This window comes from Pituophis catenifer, unplaced genomic scaffold (assembly GCF_029215685.1).
Source record: "Pituophis catenifer annectens isolate HBS135680 unplaced genomic scaffold, rPitCat1.0.hap2 SCAF_1, whole genome shotgun sequence".
Lineage (NCBI taxonomy): Eukaryota > Metazoa > Chordata > Lepidosauria > Squamata > Colubridae > Pituophis > Pituophis catenifer.
The window spans coordinates 236,121,224-236,138,645 of NW_027256881.1; the positions used below are offsets into that span (position 1 = coordinate 236,121,224).

The 17,422-nt window shown below is 42.1% G+C and overlaps 1 protein-coding gene across 1 annotated transcript in view; it reads right to left on the reverse strand.

The window, feature by feature from the left end:
* Positions 1-254: 254 nt before the first annotated feature.
* The window catches only part of SLC43A1 (solute carrier family 43 member 1), a 34,738-nt gene continuing 17,570 nt past the window's right edge, over positions 255-17,422 (reverse strand). The window contains exons 6-15 of the mRNA XM_070957247.1: positions 11,949-12,041; positions 11,152-11,285; positions 9,415-9,596; positions 7,386-7,532; positions 7,180-7,215; positions 6,458-6,596; positions 6,193-6,334; positions 5,942-6,015; positions 5,115-5,238; positions 255-2,730 (exon numbers count right to left, since the gene is read on the reverse strand). Of these exons, the coding sequence (XP_070813348.1) occupies positions 2,557-2,730; positions 5,115-5,238; positions 5,942-6,015; positions 6,193-6,334; positions 6,458-6,596; positions 7,180-7,215; positions 7,386-7,532; positions 9,415-9,596; positions 11,152-11,285; positions 11,949-12,041 (1,245 nt within the window). The 3' untranslated portion in view covers positions 255-2,556. The remainder of the gene's footprint in view (positions 2,731-5,114; positions 5,239-5,941; positions 6,016-6,192; positions 6,335-6,457; positions 6,597-7,179; positions 7,216-7,385; positions 7,533-9,414; positions 9,597-11,151; positions 11,286-11,948; positions 12,042-17,422) is intronic.

Consider the following 17,422-nt stretch of genomic DNA (forward strand, 5'->3'; position numbering starts at 1 on the left):
GTTAATATTACTTTTAGACATCCAGGTAACTGGCATATCCGCAAATAGGCTCTTTTCCAGCTTTGACAGTTGCATCAGATGAACTCTTTTCCAACGGTGACAGACTCAGTTATTTTCGCACAGGTTCCCCTATACAGTAGTAAAATGGTGTCAATGGGCACCAATACACCAGGGTATACTTTTATTGGTGTCTGGCAACCCCCCCACACCCGTTGATATTATACATAAAGGAAGGAATGATGTACAACAAAATGTCAGATTGTAGTTTCACATTTATTTCCAAAAAAAGAAGAATATTTCTGAAAAAGGTCCTAGGTATTCCTAGAAAATGATGAAGGATCAGCATCATTTCTTTGGAAACACTCCTAACTCACCAGAAAAAAAGACTGAGCAATGTTGGAATGCTGGGCGGGAAGTATTATAAAATAATCTCACCAGTGTGTCTCCTAGTAAACGGATGTTTTGTGACTACAAGGCCCACCAGGGTAGGCATTCACAAGTAGGCAAGTCCCATTATGGCATCCATTCAGTGAAAGTGCTATAACATTTCCAAATGCTGCTCATCTAGCAATTTTCACACTTAGCTTCTGCAGTATGCTATACAGAGAGGAGTCCTTGAAACTATTTCAAAAAATTCCACTGATTCAGAATATGGCAGCCAGACTTTTAGCAGAAATAGGCCAAATACGATTTGCCCTGGCTACATTAGCTGAAGGTTGATGACTTTAACCTTTTAAGATTGAAGTTGCCAGAGTTGTAAAAGTGGGGTGAACGATCTTGTCTCCTCTGTTGTTTTGGAATAGAATATTTATCAACCACAACCAATAATGCCGTCTCCTCCATTTTTTTCATGCCACAACCATTGAATGGAAACTTGCAGGTATCTTTGTGTAGGCCTAAAACATTTTCAGAGTTGGTTCTAGTACAGGTAATCCTCGATTTACAACAGTTCATTTAATGACCATTAGAAGTTACAATACCAAAAAAAAAAGTGACTTGGGACCATTTTTCACTTATGACGGTTACAGCACAAAGTCAGACGCTTGGCAACTGATTCATATTTATGACGGTTGCATATCTTGGGGTCATGTGATCACCTTTTGTGACCTTCTGACAAGCAAAGTCAATGGGGAAGCCAGATTCACTTAACAACTGTTACTAACTTAACAACTGCAGTGATTCAATTAACAACTGTGGCAAAAAAGATCATAAAATGGGGCAAAACTGACTTAACAAATGTCTTACTTAGCAACAGAAATATTGGGCTCAATTGTGGTCGTAAGTCGAGGACTACCTATATATAAAATTTACTCCCAAGGAAGAGTCGGCCCAGTCCAGTGAAATCCTACTTTATGTACCTCATAAAACATTTTGAACCATGTTTCCATCATTTCTATTTTTAATCTACTTTACAATTTATCACTCAGTTGCCAGTTGGCTTATTTAGTTTTTAAGACATTTATTGAGTTTAATGTTGCACAGAAATTTATTTAATTTTATCGTTGGAATTACTGTATGGCTTTATTTTGTTTAAGAAAAACCACAGCCTGCTCTTAATAGAAAGGCAGCAACACAATTTCCATATAAATAAATAAAAAGTTTGGCTGGGATCTACTGGTGCAAATCCAGTTGCTAGGATTTTAAAATTTATTTTGGAAGGGCCCAGGCAGAAAGTCAGTCATGAAAAATTGGCACTTCTATTCTTCTGACACAAGTCTTGTTAAATCAATGCCTCCCTACATTTCTGTAGTATACAAACCTTGTCACACTTGCAATCAAGACAGATCAAAGAACAATATCTGGAAAAATTCACAGCACTCAAAAGGCCATAAAATTCATCTCTGGGGGACAATTCATGGGGAGGTGGCTTGTCTTATAAAGCTCAAAACAAGATTGGGGGCTAAGGCACAACCTGCAGCATTCATTACCAAGCAGTGATCTAACACGGCATCAAATTTTTTGACACCCCAACATTAGTTGCCAAAACCCAGGGGAACCGAGTCACAAGGGACTCCCTGGGACTGTTGGCAAACAATAATCCCTTTGAATTTACTTCTGGGGTTTTGCAGACACTCCCTGATTTTCTCTGTCATAATTATCAGTCAGGGAGGAGGGAAGTGGTGAGAGTCCATTTCCACCAGGGCCAAACAACCCTGGAAAATTATGACTGGCAAGGGCAACCTAAGGTGCTGTAGGTTAGATACGGTACTCCATCCTGCCAATTCTTCATCCAAGATCTTTTCATAAATGCTTCTTGGTCTGCAATGCTTAGTGACTGATGTTCTAATTGTCTATTTAAAAATCACTGAGCTTTTTAAAATACCCTGCAAAAAAAATAGAGTTTTGTTTCTATATATAAAAAATATAGATATAAATATAGATAGGCATTTGTTGAGAATTAAAAGCACCTCAGTTATTTTCATAGTTCCCAAATGTAATGTTCTCACAGTATTGTCTCATCCCTTTGCTCACGGCGCCTTGCTCCATCTGTTAGGCACACCAATTCTGCATTCTGTTCTCCATCATCCACAACTCCCCACTTTCCCCATGCCTGGTTTATAAAGAGGTGGCTTCGTTGTTCAGCAAGCCATTGGCAGCTGCATTGTCCTGGAATTTCATATGAGCATCATCTTTGGCCATTTGCTTCCGGATAAGTTTGTAGCGGTAGTAGAAGAGGTAGCAGGGGAGCAGGAAGCCCATAAATGAGAAGATAAGGAGGGCAAGATTCACCTATGAATAAAGTAAGGAACATCATACGAATTATGTCCATTTATGATCAGTGATAGTAACTGGTACGAAATTGCTAGTTTTGTTTCTGGACTAGCTTCTTCAAAGAAGACTGCTTTGATTGCATCAAAGCCCTAATTTTATTTATTTATTTATTTATTTTTCGTATTGCTATGCCGCCCAACTCTCCAAGGACTCTGGGCAACTTACAACAAAGACAATATAAACAATATACAATAAGAGACATTAAAAAAAACCCATATACACCGCTCATGGCTGGATCTCGCAAGATCGCAGTGGCAAGATCAACGGCCCCAAGCATGCTGGAAAAGCCATGTTTTCGCCATTCTCCGGAAGGCCAGTAGGATGGGAGTGGTCCGGGCCTCAGGAGGTAGCTGATTCCAGAGAGCCGGGCCAGCCACAGAGAAGGCCCTCCCCCGCAGACCCGCCAGCCAACATTGTTTAGCTGATGGGACCCAGAGGAGGCCAACTCTGTGGGATCTTACCGGTCGTTGGGAGCTATGCAGTAGAAGACGGTCTCGAAGATAGCCTGGCCCTAAGCCATATAGGGCTTTAAAGGTAATAACCAACACCTTGAATTGTGACCGGAGACCGATAGGAAGCCAGTGCAGCTCACGGAGGATTGGTGTAATGTGGGAGTATCTAGGTGCACCCACAACCGCTCGAGTGGCTGCATTCTGGACCAATGTAGTCTCCGAACACTTTTCAGGGGTAGCCCCATGTAGAGTGTGTTGCAAAAATCCAACCATGAGGTGACAAGGGCATAAGTGACTGTGAGAAGAGCCTCCCGATCCAGGTAGGGTCGCAATTGGTGTACAAGGCGAACCTGTACAAAGGTCCCCCTAGCCACAGCTGCCAGGTGTTGCTCTAATCTCAGCTGTGGGTCAAGGAGGACACCCAAATTGCGAACCCGTTCTGAGGGGGACAGCTTCTCCCTTCCAGGGCTAAGGATGGACAGTCGACATGGTCCTTGGGAGGCAATACCCACAGCCACTCGGTCTTGTCTGGGTTAAGTCTGAGCCTGTTGACTCCCATCCAGATTCTCACAGCCTCCAGGCACTGGCACATCACATTTAGTGACCCCCATCACGAACTCGCCAGAGATCGTCCATCAGAGCGACCAAAGCAGTTTCCATGCTGTAGCCAGGTCTGAAGCCAGATTGAAAAGGGTCCAGATAATCCGTTTCATCCAATGTCCGTAGGAGCTGAAGTGCCACCACTTTCTCTACAACCTTCTCCACAAAGGGTAAATTGGAGACTGGACGAAAGTTCTTTAATTCTGCTGGGTCCAAGGAAGGCTTCTTGAGGAGGGGCCTTACGACCGCTTCCTTTAATGGTTGTGGAAAAGACCCCTCCCTTAAGGAAGCGTTAACTAAAGTCAGGAGCCAGCCTCGTGTCACCTCCCTGCTGGCCGAAACCAGCCAGGAGGAGCACGGGTCCAACAAACAAGTGAAGGAACTCATCGCACCCACAGCCTTGTCCACTTCCTCAGGAGTCACAGGCTCAAACTCATCCCACACAATACGACTAAGACCTGCCCTGGTCATCTCGGTCGGAATTGCCCAATCAGAGTCCAGGTCCATCTGAATCTGAGCAACTTTATCCAACAGAAACTGCACAAATTCCTCAGCTCTACCCTGTAAGGGCTCCTCGGCTCCCCCTACATTAAGGAGAGAGCGAGTCACCCTAAACAGTGCGGCTGGGCGAGAATCAGCGGATGCAATAAGTGTGGAAAAATGCGAACATTTTGCCGACCATATCGCCACTAAATAAGTCCTAATAAAGGACTCTTAAGAGTGTTCAGTCAGATTCAGATTTTGATATTCTTTCTAATATTCTTTAATTCAAAATGGGATCGTACACATTTATTCATTTTAGAGATAATTATCTACCTACAATAGATAATTACACTACATGCTCATATGAATCGTTCTCCCTATCCTGCAACAACTGCCCAGAGAAAAAGTCAGATAACAAAGCCAGTCAAAGCAATTCTGTGGAGCTTATGTGACATCACCAATATCTCTCTTTTCCAAATCTGTAAAGCACTTTTTAAACCCCCTTTTAAAAAGTGGCTGATATGGAGTGAGAATTGAAAATTAGACATAGGATGTATGTGGGTTCCAGTACAACAGCTTTGGGGAAAACAAGGTAAGGGATACGCTGATACACAAAGTACAGAATAAGAAAACTGAGAACCCAAACATATTGTTAGTATGGGAAGAAGCATATCAGCTTGGCACTGAGCTTGCTGGAGTGTTTGTTAGTAAACCTAAATAATGAAATGGATTTCACACTGGATGTTAAAAAACACCACGTTCCTTCTTCAAGAAACTCCTATCTTCATTCAAACAGCTGAAACTCACCCAGAAGGGATCCCCGTGTAATGGCCCCACCATAGTCATGAAAAGTGGCTGTTGGAGGAGAGCAAATACGGCACTGATCAAAGACTGGAGTCCGGTCAATGTACCAAAGTGATTGGAAGGATACCTGGTGATCAAACATAATATGAAGAAAATGACTCTCAAAAAGCCAGAGAGGCTATTGACAACCCTTACCCCAACATCTACACAGAAATATCCATTCTTAACAACCACAAGTTTCTATTTTGTTTAGAGAAATGGAAATCTATTAATTGTTCAGGGTTGGGGAGCCTGTGGTCTTCTAGAAACTGCTAAACTGCAACTCTCTGCAGCCCAGTCAATATGTCTAATGACGGAGAACGCTGGGAACGATAGTTCAACAACCTCCAGAAGGCCATAGGTTCCCCACCCTGCTGAAAAGCTGTCCAATCTATCAATATTATAAAGATTTAGAAGCCTCAATGGATTAAACGTGTATTTAGGTCTAAGAAAATGCTAATGGAAAATGTAAGAAGAAGATAAACTGCCACTCTTGTTTAAAAACCATGAACGGTATTTAGACTCAGTAATTGGAAAAGAAATTTAACCGATGCTTGTCTTCTACTTCATCCTCTTCCATTCTTAGGTTTGTTCCCTTGGGGAAAAGAAGACAATAAGCAAGAAAAGAAAGCCAAACTGACACAGCTTTCTTCTTCTTGGACAGACTACACTGCTCAGACTAGAAGGACTACCCCATTTTAACCCAAGTAGCAGACCATTCCACCAAACTAGGCCAATCCCCTTGCACCCATTCTTAAGTGCAAAAGATTCACCCCAGTGGCATAACTTACACAGCAGCATAGAGACTTCCACAGGCAGAATGGAAAAAGCCGCGCACCATGGTGTGAAGAATGAAGGTCACAAACTGTAGGGGAAAAGACACAAAGAAAGGAGGAGGAAATCAACAGGAGTCATTAAATGAAAAACAAGTTAAAGAGCTGGTGAGGGAAGGGAAACTGCACTGAGGCAACAGAAGAACTTTATCAAAGGGAGGGAATATCAAGGAAAATCAGAGAGGAATGAAGAACACAATAGAAGTTACCTGCAGAGGAAGGTTGTTGATCAAACAGGTGACACCAAATCCAACCAAGAGAAGGTTGGTGGTGACAAAAGCTCGGATAGCATTGGTGAGCTTCTGGATCTTAAGGTAGCGGACTTTAGGTGGAACTCCTTTCACCTCAGGACTAGGAAGATAAAGGAAAGTTATCACTGGTCCTTCTGTTAAGCGCCCCAGTATATCTACCCTCAAGCATGGGTTGCCTTCTACAGTTGCTGTTTTGACATTTGGAAATTATCAGAAGTCTCACTTGATAGATCCAGCACGGTTTATATTTCCTGGTGCATCCACACAATCCTTTATGTGCCAGTCCATCACATAGCCAATGAAGGGACAAGTGAGAAGACATAACAATTGCATGACACCAAAGATGGAAGAGTAGAAACTGACTGTCCAACAAAAAAAGAAAGGAGAGAGGGAATGAGAATATAATCCGAAGAACCAGGAGAAATGTTCCTTCTCTAACCCAAATAAATCATTTTGGAGCCCTAAGGCATATTATTCTAAGTTTGGGGGGAGGGCAGGGAGGATGGGATAGAAGTATAAAATCACATCATAACAGAAATGAAAACTTCTTTCAGAAAAGCAGAAATTCTCTGGATCAACCTGCTGATCATGATTTTATGTCTTGTACTTCCCATTCCATTACAGGAAGCTCCTGTTAACATTCACAGTTGTAATGATGGTTCTTTCAGCACTTTGACTTCACTAATGTGAAAAATCATCCCCTTACATATACCCAGTAATCAGAGAACACAAAGGGGGCAGGTGTTTGGCAGTGCTTGAGCTCACAGCAATGGCTAGAATTTTTTGAAGTACATGGGGAATATTTGAAAGGTTTTGCTTCCTAGGAAATGGAAGATTTCACCTTAAAGCTTAGACAGAGAACTGAATGTAGAAGTCCTTTATCAGATTACATTACACATATACTTTGTGAGACCTATTTTAGCCCCAGGCAATTAAGGCTCCTGCCTGTTTTCTCGGCTTTATCCTCCAATTCTTTTGGCACTGGAATAAAAAGGAAAGAAAGAAAAAGCCCACATCAGATTAACCAGATTTTCTTTTCAGGATAGAACTTTCAACTAGAAGTTCACTAAGCAGGAAGAAACGTCCTTCCTCCCATTGCTTCCTTTTTCTCCTGCATTTCTTCCAGAGACACCCTTTCCCATTGAACTCACCCAGGTCCACGCCACCCGTCACCTGGAACTCCAGCATCTTGTTCATGGCTGCCATATAGAAGATGATTCGCAACTGGGTGATTCCCATTATGATAAGGCTCCACAGAAAGATGGGAGAACAGACACTGTGGCAGAAGGGGATGGAGCCTACGCCCAGAAGGAATACATTGCGGTGATTAGAATGATTTTCGGACAAACAAATGAATATCCTTTCCATTTACGCTTTACTTACTAGGAAGGAATTGTGGATTGTGTCTCAAACAAGACTGGATTCTCCATAAGGTGCTTTATGACTATGGCCTCCTAGAAAAAGTAAGCTGTCCCAGCCAATCTGTCTGGCATCAGATCCAGAAAGACTGGTCTAAACCAGGGCTTTCCAACCTTGCCAACTTTAAGCCTGGCAGACTTCAACTCCCAGAATTCCTCATTCCCCAGCAAAGCTGGCTGAGGAATTCTGGGAGTTGAAGTCCACCAAGCTTAAAGTTGCCAAGGTTGGAGATCCCTGGTCTAAACAATCCTTTCTTAGCACTCTGCTTTTCAACAAGGTCGGTAATAAAGATTCACCTCAGGGTCAGAGATTATGATCTCTTAGGAAGAGATCTGGTGATTTCAGCTGGACAGACTATGCAGTACTTCAGGCTTTAACAGAAAGGCAGTGATGCTTAAGGCAGGGGGGTTCTCACTGAACAACTCCCGTTTAGTAACCATTCAAGTCGTAATGGCACAGAAAATATTACTTTTCGATTAGTCTTTGCACCTGTGACAATTGCAGCGACCCTGTGATCATGTGATTAACGTGATCACAGGGACGCTGCAACATGGGGTACTTCATAACCAGAGGGCATTTGCAACCAATGGAATATCCCATGGTCACATGATCACCATCAGCACACTTCACAACCAGCTTCTGATAAGCACAGTCAATGGAGAAGCCAGCAGTACAATTGTAGTTGGGATCACATGATGATTTGCTTAATGATTATGTTGTTTAGAGAAGAAGTTGCCAGTCCCAACTGTGGTTATTAAGCGAGGACTACCTACAAGGAGAGAGGATTTTTGTTTAACAGTATTTGTATCTTAATAAATTAAATAAATGTTTTCTGTTATTTGTAAACCTGGATTGAATTCAAGGTCCATAAAGGTACTGGCCACATTACTTATTTGTTTACAAATTTCACTATTTCCCTGGCTGATGTTCTAACTCAGGGTGTCAAACTGGTGGCCCGTGGGCCAGATGCGTCATGTGCAGGTCACACCCACCCCAGCTCCGCGAATGGGAAAAAAGGCCCCAAACGTCATGTGATGGCAACGTGACGCTGCAAGTTTCACACCCATGTTCTAACCTATACTGCCACAGGATTGCTAGAAACCTAGAGAGAAAAGACTGTGTTCCAGTAAGAGGACAATGCAGAGTTAATTCAACTACAAAACCGCTTTATTCATTTGTTTGTTTGTTTGTTTGTTAAATTTATTTATTATATTTATTAAATTTTTATAAACAAATTTTTGTTGTTGTTGTTGGTTTGCTTGTTTGCTTTTCTGTATAGTCCAAAGAACAGTAGTTGGACTGGTGATCCCCATCATTCCTATTTCTATCCTGAATTTTGTTTTGGTTTTTTTTCCACTCACCGCTGCCTAGGAGGAGGTGTTTCCCTCCAAAATTAGGACTAAAGCCATCAAACAAAAATGCTGGGGCCATCTCCTGCCAACAGATGGAGCCAGATGCCAGGGTCTGTCCTCAGCTGTGGCAGCCACAGCTAACAACTCCCCCTGATGCAACAGGCCCAAAGTTGGAGAGGGAAGTAACAGCTGGGAGGGAAGATACATCTTAGTGCCAAATCTACAAACTATAGAAGTTCCCACTTCTTAGGAAGGCTGGTACCAGCCCCAAAACCCCCTGCAGCCTTGCACATCAGGCACATGACAAATCAAACTGTAAGCTTTATGAAAAAGGCCCCTTGCCCACATCCTCTCCCCACCCAGCTTCTCTCACTGAACTGAGGGATGGCGAAGCAAGAGGAGCACTCACGCTGGGCAGATTTGGTGGGTCCTTGGCAGAGGTCCTGCACTGATGGGTAGAGTGCCTCTTTGCCCCCCTTCAGCTGTGGCTCCCTCTGGCTTAGCCGCTGCCCCACAGCCGTCACATGCATGTAGAATCGGTCACCGGTCACCTTGTGATCTAGAGCTAGGCTGCTCAGTTTGATCTTCTTCCTGTTTCAGGGATAAAGGATCGAGGAAGAGGAGGAAGAGAGATAGAGTTGGGCTCACACACTGAACAAAGCCCTTACACAGACTCTTTGGCTTTTGGTAGTCTCTCAAGTGAACCCAGCCTTCATGAGTTATAGTGACCATCTTTTATTGAGAAAAATAGAGGACAAACACGAAAAGGGAGCAAATCTGAAAGAGGTCTGTAGGGATTTTAAAAATGCTTATGTTTATAATTTTGCTTTACAAAGGAAAATTTAAGAGCAAAACCGAGAACATAAATAAATTAAATAAATCTAAAACGTTTCTGAAATAAAAGATTGTCATTTATAATTAAGGACATAGGACCACTGTAGTTAAAAAGTATAGTAAATGAATTTTGTCTTAATTGCATAAAACGCTGCTTGTTTAATAAACTACAATTATGCAGATCGTGGTCTGTAGATAATGTATGGCTGTGGTCAGAAGTGATCCTGGCAATGTCTCCTCATATTAGCTAAAACTAAGCCTAGACTTTCTCCACTGCAGCTGATAAAGAAAGGGTTTTCCCTCCTTAATTTCTGCTACTTGGCAGAAAACAGAGGTGAAGAAAGGACAAGAGAGCCTGAAGTACAATAGAACATGTACCAGAAGAGCTTGATGGGACCCAAGCCAAATACAAGCGGTGCATTAGGGAGAGCGTCAAGACTTGTGGACTATTCCAAGGGAAAACAAGCCTCTCTTCAAACTCTTGAGAGAAATGCCTTGGGGTTGAAAGGAAAAGCTGAACCAAGGCTGGCATCAACATCTGGCACCTTTAGGAACCTGCCAAGGTTTGGATGGGGTGTACTATGCCTATTTCAGGAAGAGTGCCAGATGTTTGGGTATACCATCTTTTTCATCTCCCCCCCTCCCCCGAGTCTCTGACCCAGGGGAATATTACAGAAGTAAGAATCACTTTGAAAGCCTGAAGTTCTCCTGCATGCTAAGCTTTCTGTTCATCACCAACCAACTAGAATATAGTTAAGTAACCCAGTAGCATGCAAGTTTTCTGCAATACAGGCTTAACAAAGATGTAAATTTTAGCAAAAGGTAGAAGAACAATACTTCCTCAAATCAAGCCAGCACATGGCAGCAAAAGCATGTCATCAGAAGACAGCCAAAGCAATTCAGAAGGAAACAAAGTCTGTGAAGGAAGCTCCACAGAAACTGACACGTCTCTCTTTAATAGTACTACTTAAGATACTAAAGCAGAGAATGCTGACCCTGATAGGCAAGAAATTGCAAATCAGCCCGACTTCCATTTAGCGTAATGTACTGTAACTGTCCACAAGCTGATATGCTCCTGAACTCCCAAAATTTCTAATGAACATGGCAAATAGGTAGAAATTAAGGGTAATAAATAGAGCACATCTGATGGGGATAGATTGGTGCCGTGTCCGCACTAAGGAGGGAGAAGAGCCACAATATAAATTCTCGGGAATCATCATTCTTGCACTCCGTTTACCAGATGAGTTTACCTGTAGAAAACAGGTATAATTTTGATTGGTTAGAGCAACATTGCCATGCAATTCCTACTTACGTATAATTGGCCTCTTCTGGAGCTGGGAAGGACTCCTTAGGCCAGTTGACCATGCAGTTGAGGAAGATGAGGCAAGCCAGGCCTGACCAGACAAGCATGATAACGATGAAGGAAACTCCTGCATCATAGATCAGCTAATACCAATAGGACAAGAGGCAAAATAAATGTGAGGAATGGTAAAAAAGCCACAGAAAAAGGATGGGATGGCTTTGGACATTCCAGTAAGTAGCCATAGAAGAGGCTGATGAATTCTCTAATATCCAAACAGAAAGCAATTCCTGTGGATTCTGTGCACACAGTTGAAAATGTGAATCCATCTCTTCACCTAAGCTTGGGAAGCAATGACAGATGTTGTCTATGGAGATTCTCAAAATCATCCAGGTTATGGTTGTTCCAAAGGTGTTTTTCCAAAGACAATTTGACATTCTTGGTTTTTCTCTTGAAAACATTTTGCTTCTCACCCTCAGAACTGAAGAAGCTTCTTGGATAAGAAACAAAATGTTTTCAAGGGAAAAAAAAACAAGGAAGTCCAGTTGCCTTTTGAAAAGCACCTTTGGAAGGACTGATGAGTTGTCAATCAGGCCTGCTTTTACTCTCCCTTCCTCTTCCCAGTGGTAGAACTTTTGCTGGTAGACCACACATCTGAATTCCTCAAGTGTCTCTCTCAGCCTATTGAATGTCTCATCAGCCAAGAAAAAAACATGCAGATATACAACCCACAGCTGCCTTTGACTCTCCAGATCAGGAATTTTGGGATTAGGACATTCTTTGCTGCATCATCCTGTTCTACTACATACCTTAACTCCAGGAAAAGTAACAGCAGAAGAAGCATAAGAGCCAATCAAGAGTGCCATGAAAGTAGAACGCAAGTTTCCAAACATGTTGGGCAGCTAAAGAGATACAAAAAGAAGCAACAATAAACAGAAATATATCCCCTAGTCTGGTCCTTTCAAATTACTCTCTTTTATTTGGAGTCTTTTATTTTCTGTAGTCTATAACCCTAACCCTAACCCTAACCCAAAAAGCTGGATCCTTCTTCATTTTCCATATTCTCTTTTAAATCATTCCCACTTCTTCTAAATTCTAATTTTCCATCAAAGATACATATTCAAACTACATGTATTATCACTTCCTAACAATTTACAGTCCAAAGCTTCACTTGTGTACTCAGAAGCCAAGACCCAATGAACTAAGTGGCCTAGAATAGTAGTATTAACTAATATAATGTTTATTTTAAAATTATATACTACTTCCTTAAAAATCTCAAAGCATAAAAACCAGGAATTAAAACAATAACATGTTGTTTAAAACATATTGTTCATTAAAATGTTATAGGTACTTTTCAGAATCTATAACAAAATTGTAAGAAAGGTAGCAATAGAAGATCTAAAAATCACAGCAACATTATAATTAAAAGACTGGGGAAAACAAAAATATATTTGCCTGGCACTAAAGGCTAAAATTAGCATCTTGACGTGGAAATAAACTGCATGACCATGGGGATCATAAAGAACTGGCATGATGTATTCACATTGACCAATTCTTTTCAATACTCTTGCTACCAGAGTTCTGTGCTAAGTGAAGCTGCTGAGCTGTCTCAGGGTAGCCTCACATACATCCCATTACAACAAGAAATATGTAGAAATATTGTTTTGAAGCTACTGTACGTCTATCCAGTTAGGGCCGTAGCTACAGTACCATATCAGCCTAAACTGATAAAGGAACTCCATGCCATAAAGGCTACCTGGGCCTCTACATTCATTTATGGATCTGCAAATAGCCTTTTGCTATGAACCTGATCCTTTAAGGCACATGAAAAGACCATTCAGAACAGACTCTGGGCACAAACGTCATTAACAGCATGCTGTCGTTTCTGAATGGAGCTTCAATCTGTTGCTCTTGGTCATCCAGTCCATTACCAAATGAAGTTCCTGGTTCCATGTAGGTATTGACCAACATGGAGGATACACTGGAACCTGTGAAGCCCCACAAAGGTCAGTCAGAAGTCCTCCATTATCATCTTTTGCAGCCATCCATCCATCCAAAATGAGGAGAACCACATCAAGGCTATTCTACCTTCTACAGTTAAGCTGTTTAGTTGTCTCCAGAAAGATTCCATGGGTGATAGTCAGCTGCTGAAAGAAGCTGGGGAATCAATGAAGTTTCACTCCTCCATCTTCTCCAGGCAAAGATTATCAAGGCAGTTTCCATGTCAAAACCCCTAAACCTGATTGAAGTGGATCTAATAAACTGTTCCATCCATCAGCATTTCCAACTGATCAGCTATTATCCTTGTTCAGGAAGGGAATGCTGGCCACTGGCCTAAAAATTATTTAGATCTTCTAGAGTCATTGATATTATTCCCAGAAATGGGCTCACTACACCTTCCTTTAATGAGGTTAGGATCACTTATGTAAGCAGGATTTATAACTTCCAGACCAAGCTGAGCATGTCATTCTTGCCGCATACAATAAGCCATAAAGGATAACAGGCAAACAGATGTGGGGCTGGCTCAAACACTCCAACAGTGTTAGAAGGCCCTAAAAATAAAATATCCAAAGAAATCTAATGAAAACCGAGCCCTGAACACATCTAAAAATTGGTCTGAAGCTGCAGAGTCTAAATTATGATTGTGATCAATAGTTAACGTGACACAGCTAGCCATCGAGGATTATGATCTGCATTCAGCTGGATCCCAAACAACTCTCATCTATTCAGAAAAACTGTGCTGGATGACACTGGGAAGAGATGCAATGGTGGAAGAGAAACTGCTTTCTGCTTCCATCACCACCACAAAGTACATTTGATAATGAGCTCTTATGTTTAATCAGATTCAGGATGGGCTTTTTCTCCACTTGTGTATTAGTCGTCTCCTGACTTGCCCTTGTGAGCCTTGATAGTACAGGGGTTTAGTGCACCCTGTTATTAACACAGCTGCCTGCAATTTCTGCTGGTTCGAATCTCTCCAAGGCTCAAGGTTGACTCAGCCTTCCATCCTTTCTAAGGTAGGTGAAATGAGGACCCAGTTTGTGGGGGCAATAAGCTGACTTTGTATAAAATATACAAAAGTATGAAGGCTATTGCTTAACGCACTGTAAGCCGCCCTGAGTCTCCGGAGAAGGGCGGCATATAAATCAAATTAAAAAAAAAAAAAGGGATTGAACAGGCTGTATGACATGGGAGAAAATGTTCAAGGGGTAATAATCAATCTCTATATTCCAGAGGAGGCCAAACCATCAACAGAAACATGAACTGCACTAGTTGAAAAATCAACCTCCTGGGAAGTGGGGGAGGGGTGGGGCAGACCACTCTAACAGGTTAGCCACTTCTGCAGAGAAGAGGAGTCTCAATAAGCAGATGTAAGGCAAGAGAGCAGATGTAAAGGAGGTGTCACCATCCTTCTGCCCAGTTGAAATACAAAAAACAAACCCCAATCCCTGAAGTCCAGCACAGGCCAGGAAATCCAGGGATGAACATTAAAGCATCCCAGGAGTCTACAAAATTAAGCCCTAAACTATCACTCGGATTGAGAGCTGTTGGATTATGCAGGGGTGATATTAAAAGGTAGTCCTCAATTTATAATCATAATGGAGCCCAAATTTTCCATTGCTAAGTGAGACAGCTAAGTGTCCCATTTTACTTTTCTTGCCACATTTGTTAAGTGAATCCCTGCAGTTTCCAACTGTTCAGCACAGTTATTAAGTGAATTTGGCTTCCCCATTGACTTTGCTTGTCAGAAGGTCACAAAACCTGATCACAGGATCCCGGGATACTGCAACCCTCATAAATATGAACCAATTGCCAGGCGCCCAAATTTTGACCTCGTGACCATGGGGATGCTGCAATGGTCGTAAGTGTGAAAAAGGGTCATAAGTCACTTTTTTCAATGCTGCTGTAACTTTGAAGGGCCACTTCAAAGACAAATGGTTGCGAGTCAAGGACTACCTGTACTATCAGTTTTAAGCAGCGGTGAAATGTAAAATTTGTTACTACCGGTTCTGTGGGCATGGCTGGTGATGGAGTGGGCGTGGCCAACTTTTTTTTTTTTTTACTTTTAAAACCATTTTTTCTACCACCTCTTCAGCCGAAGAGGTTGTAAAAAAAATGCTTTTAAAGCCTCTGACGATCCCAGCTGACTTACCTGATCAGCAGAGGCTTTTTTTCCCTTTAAAAACATTTTTTCTATAACCTCTTCGGCCGAAGAGGTTGTAGAAAAAATGCTTTTAAAAGCCTCTGATGATCCCAGCTGAGCTGCGCAATCATCAGAGGCTCTTTTTTTTTTTTTTTTTACTTTTAAAAGCATTTTTTCGGCCAAAGAGGTTGTAGAAAAAATGCTTTAAAAAAAAAAAAGCCTCTGATGATTACGCGGCTCAGCTGGGCAATGGGGGGGGGCAGGGATTTTTGCTACCGGTTCTCCAAACCACCCACCTCCATCGCTACTGGTTCGGGCTATCCGGTCCGAACCGGGAGTATTTCACCCCTGGTTTTAAGCTCATTTCTTTTCCTCTAGAACAGCTCTAAGGAAGGCATGGTGCCAAACCTAACATTGGATTCGGGTAAACAATGAAGCAGAGAATGGCTCCTTCTCCAGTTCCCTAACATATGCCTCTATCCAAGGCAAATGGAAAGGTGTGGCACTTTATTCTGCCTGCTCATTGGCTGATACTCCCCATCTGTGCCCTGCGAGTGTTTTTCTGCCTATTCCAAAAGATGCATTGATCTCCTAGTGAAGCAGGTATAATCCTTGTATGTTTTGAGATAGCAATGTCTTTCTTACACTTTTTGCAATGGGATAGAGCAGAGGGCTTGGAAGAGCTGTTGGTCAGGTCACCTTGATAAGCAAACAGGGAGAGAGAAGTTCCTGCCAAGGTCATAATCCTTACTCTTTCAACATGGGCTTTGCAGAGCCTGAAGTGACCAGAGCCACCCTGTGCCTTTATAGATGGTGAACAGCAGGAAATTCCAACAGATACAGACCTTTGAGCCCTAGCCACTAATCCAGAGGTCTCCAAACTTGGCAGCTTTAAGACTTGTGGACTTAAACTCCCAGAATTCTCCAGCCAGCACAGCTATGCTGTACATCATCTATCTATGAAGCTTTGCAAAGAAGCAGCATACTGAATAGGGAACATTATTCTCTTGTGCTTGTAAGTGTGCAGTTTATTTTGGCTTTAGTTAGAAAGAATCACCCTTATATACTTCCACAAATCTTAAAGCTGCCAAGTTTGAAGACCTCTGCACTAATCTCTCTTTAGTATGTCTCTTAAAGGCACAGGTATCTTTGGTCACCCAAATTTCATTGTCTCATAAAACATGGCATTCAAGGAATCTCATGCAGGAGAAGAGCTCATGATATTCTACCAGAGTGACATACACCACACAACCCATACAGCTTATACCACATATACACACAGCCCAACAAGGAAGATTTAGAAACACACGTAACACACACAGAGAGCAAAATGTTTAAATCTGTATGTTTGCATTCTACCATTTGTTATACAAGGGTTAAAATTGCTAAATTTTACAACTACAGATATTTAAATTCACTTGTTATCTCTGTAAATTACTTAAATTATATGAGCACAGAGAAATGCTAATGAGAGACAGTAGGGCTGAGAGATTTAACATTAAAAAATCTCATAGGCACGTGGGTGTTAACTGTAATTCAAAAGGATAATATTCAGATTTTAATGCTTTTATCCTATAACATTTTGTTTTGCTTTGGATTTACCTCTAGCAAATAAAGGAAAAAATGTTGATAAAGGATCACATAAGTGGATAATGGTCAGAGCAGAGAGAGAGAAATCCAGCATGTTAGGAAATACTAGACATTCCCTCCTTCCCTCCTTTCTCCATCCCCCTTCCTTCCTTCCCTCCCTGTCATAGGAGTGCACAACATGTATTGTGTGGTGGGGAAGACACTCAAAGGGGGTGGTGCAAATCATGGAAGGCACTCAGGGGATGGCACAGACCCATGGGAGGATTGGCATGGACCAGGGGTGAAATCCAGCAGGTTTTGACAGATTCTGGAGAACTGGTAGTGGAAATTTTGAGTAGTTCGGAGAACCGGCAAATACCACTTCTGGCTGGTCCCAGAGTGGGGTGGGAATGGAGATTTTGCAGTATCCTTCCCCTGGAGTGGGGTGGAAATGGAGATGTTGCAGTATCCTTCCCCTTTCATGCCCACCAAGCCACACCCACCAAGCCACACCACGCCTACCAAGCCACACCCACAGAACAGGTAGTAAAAAAAAAATGAATTTCACCA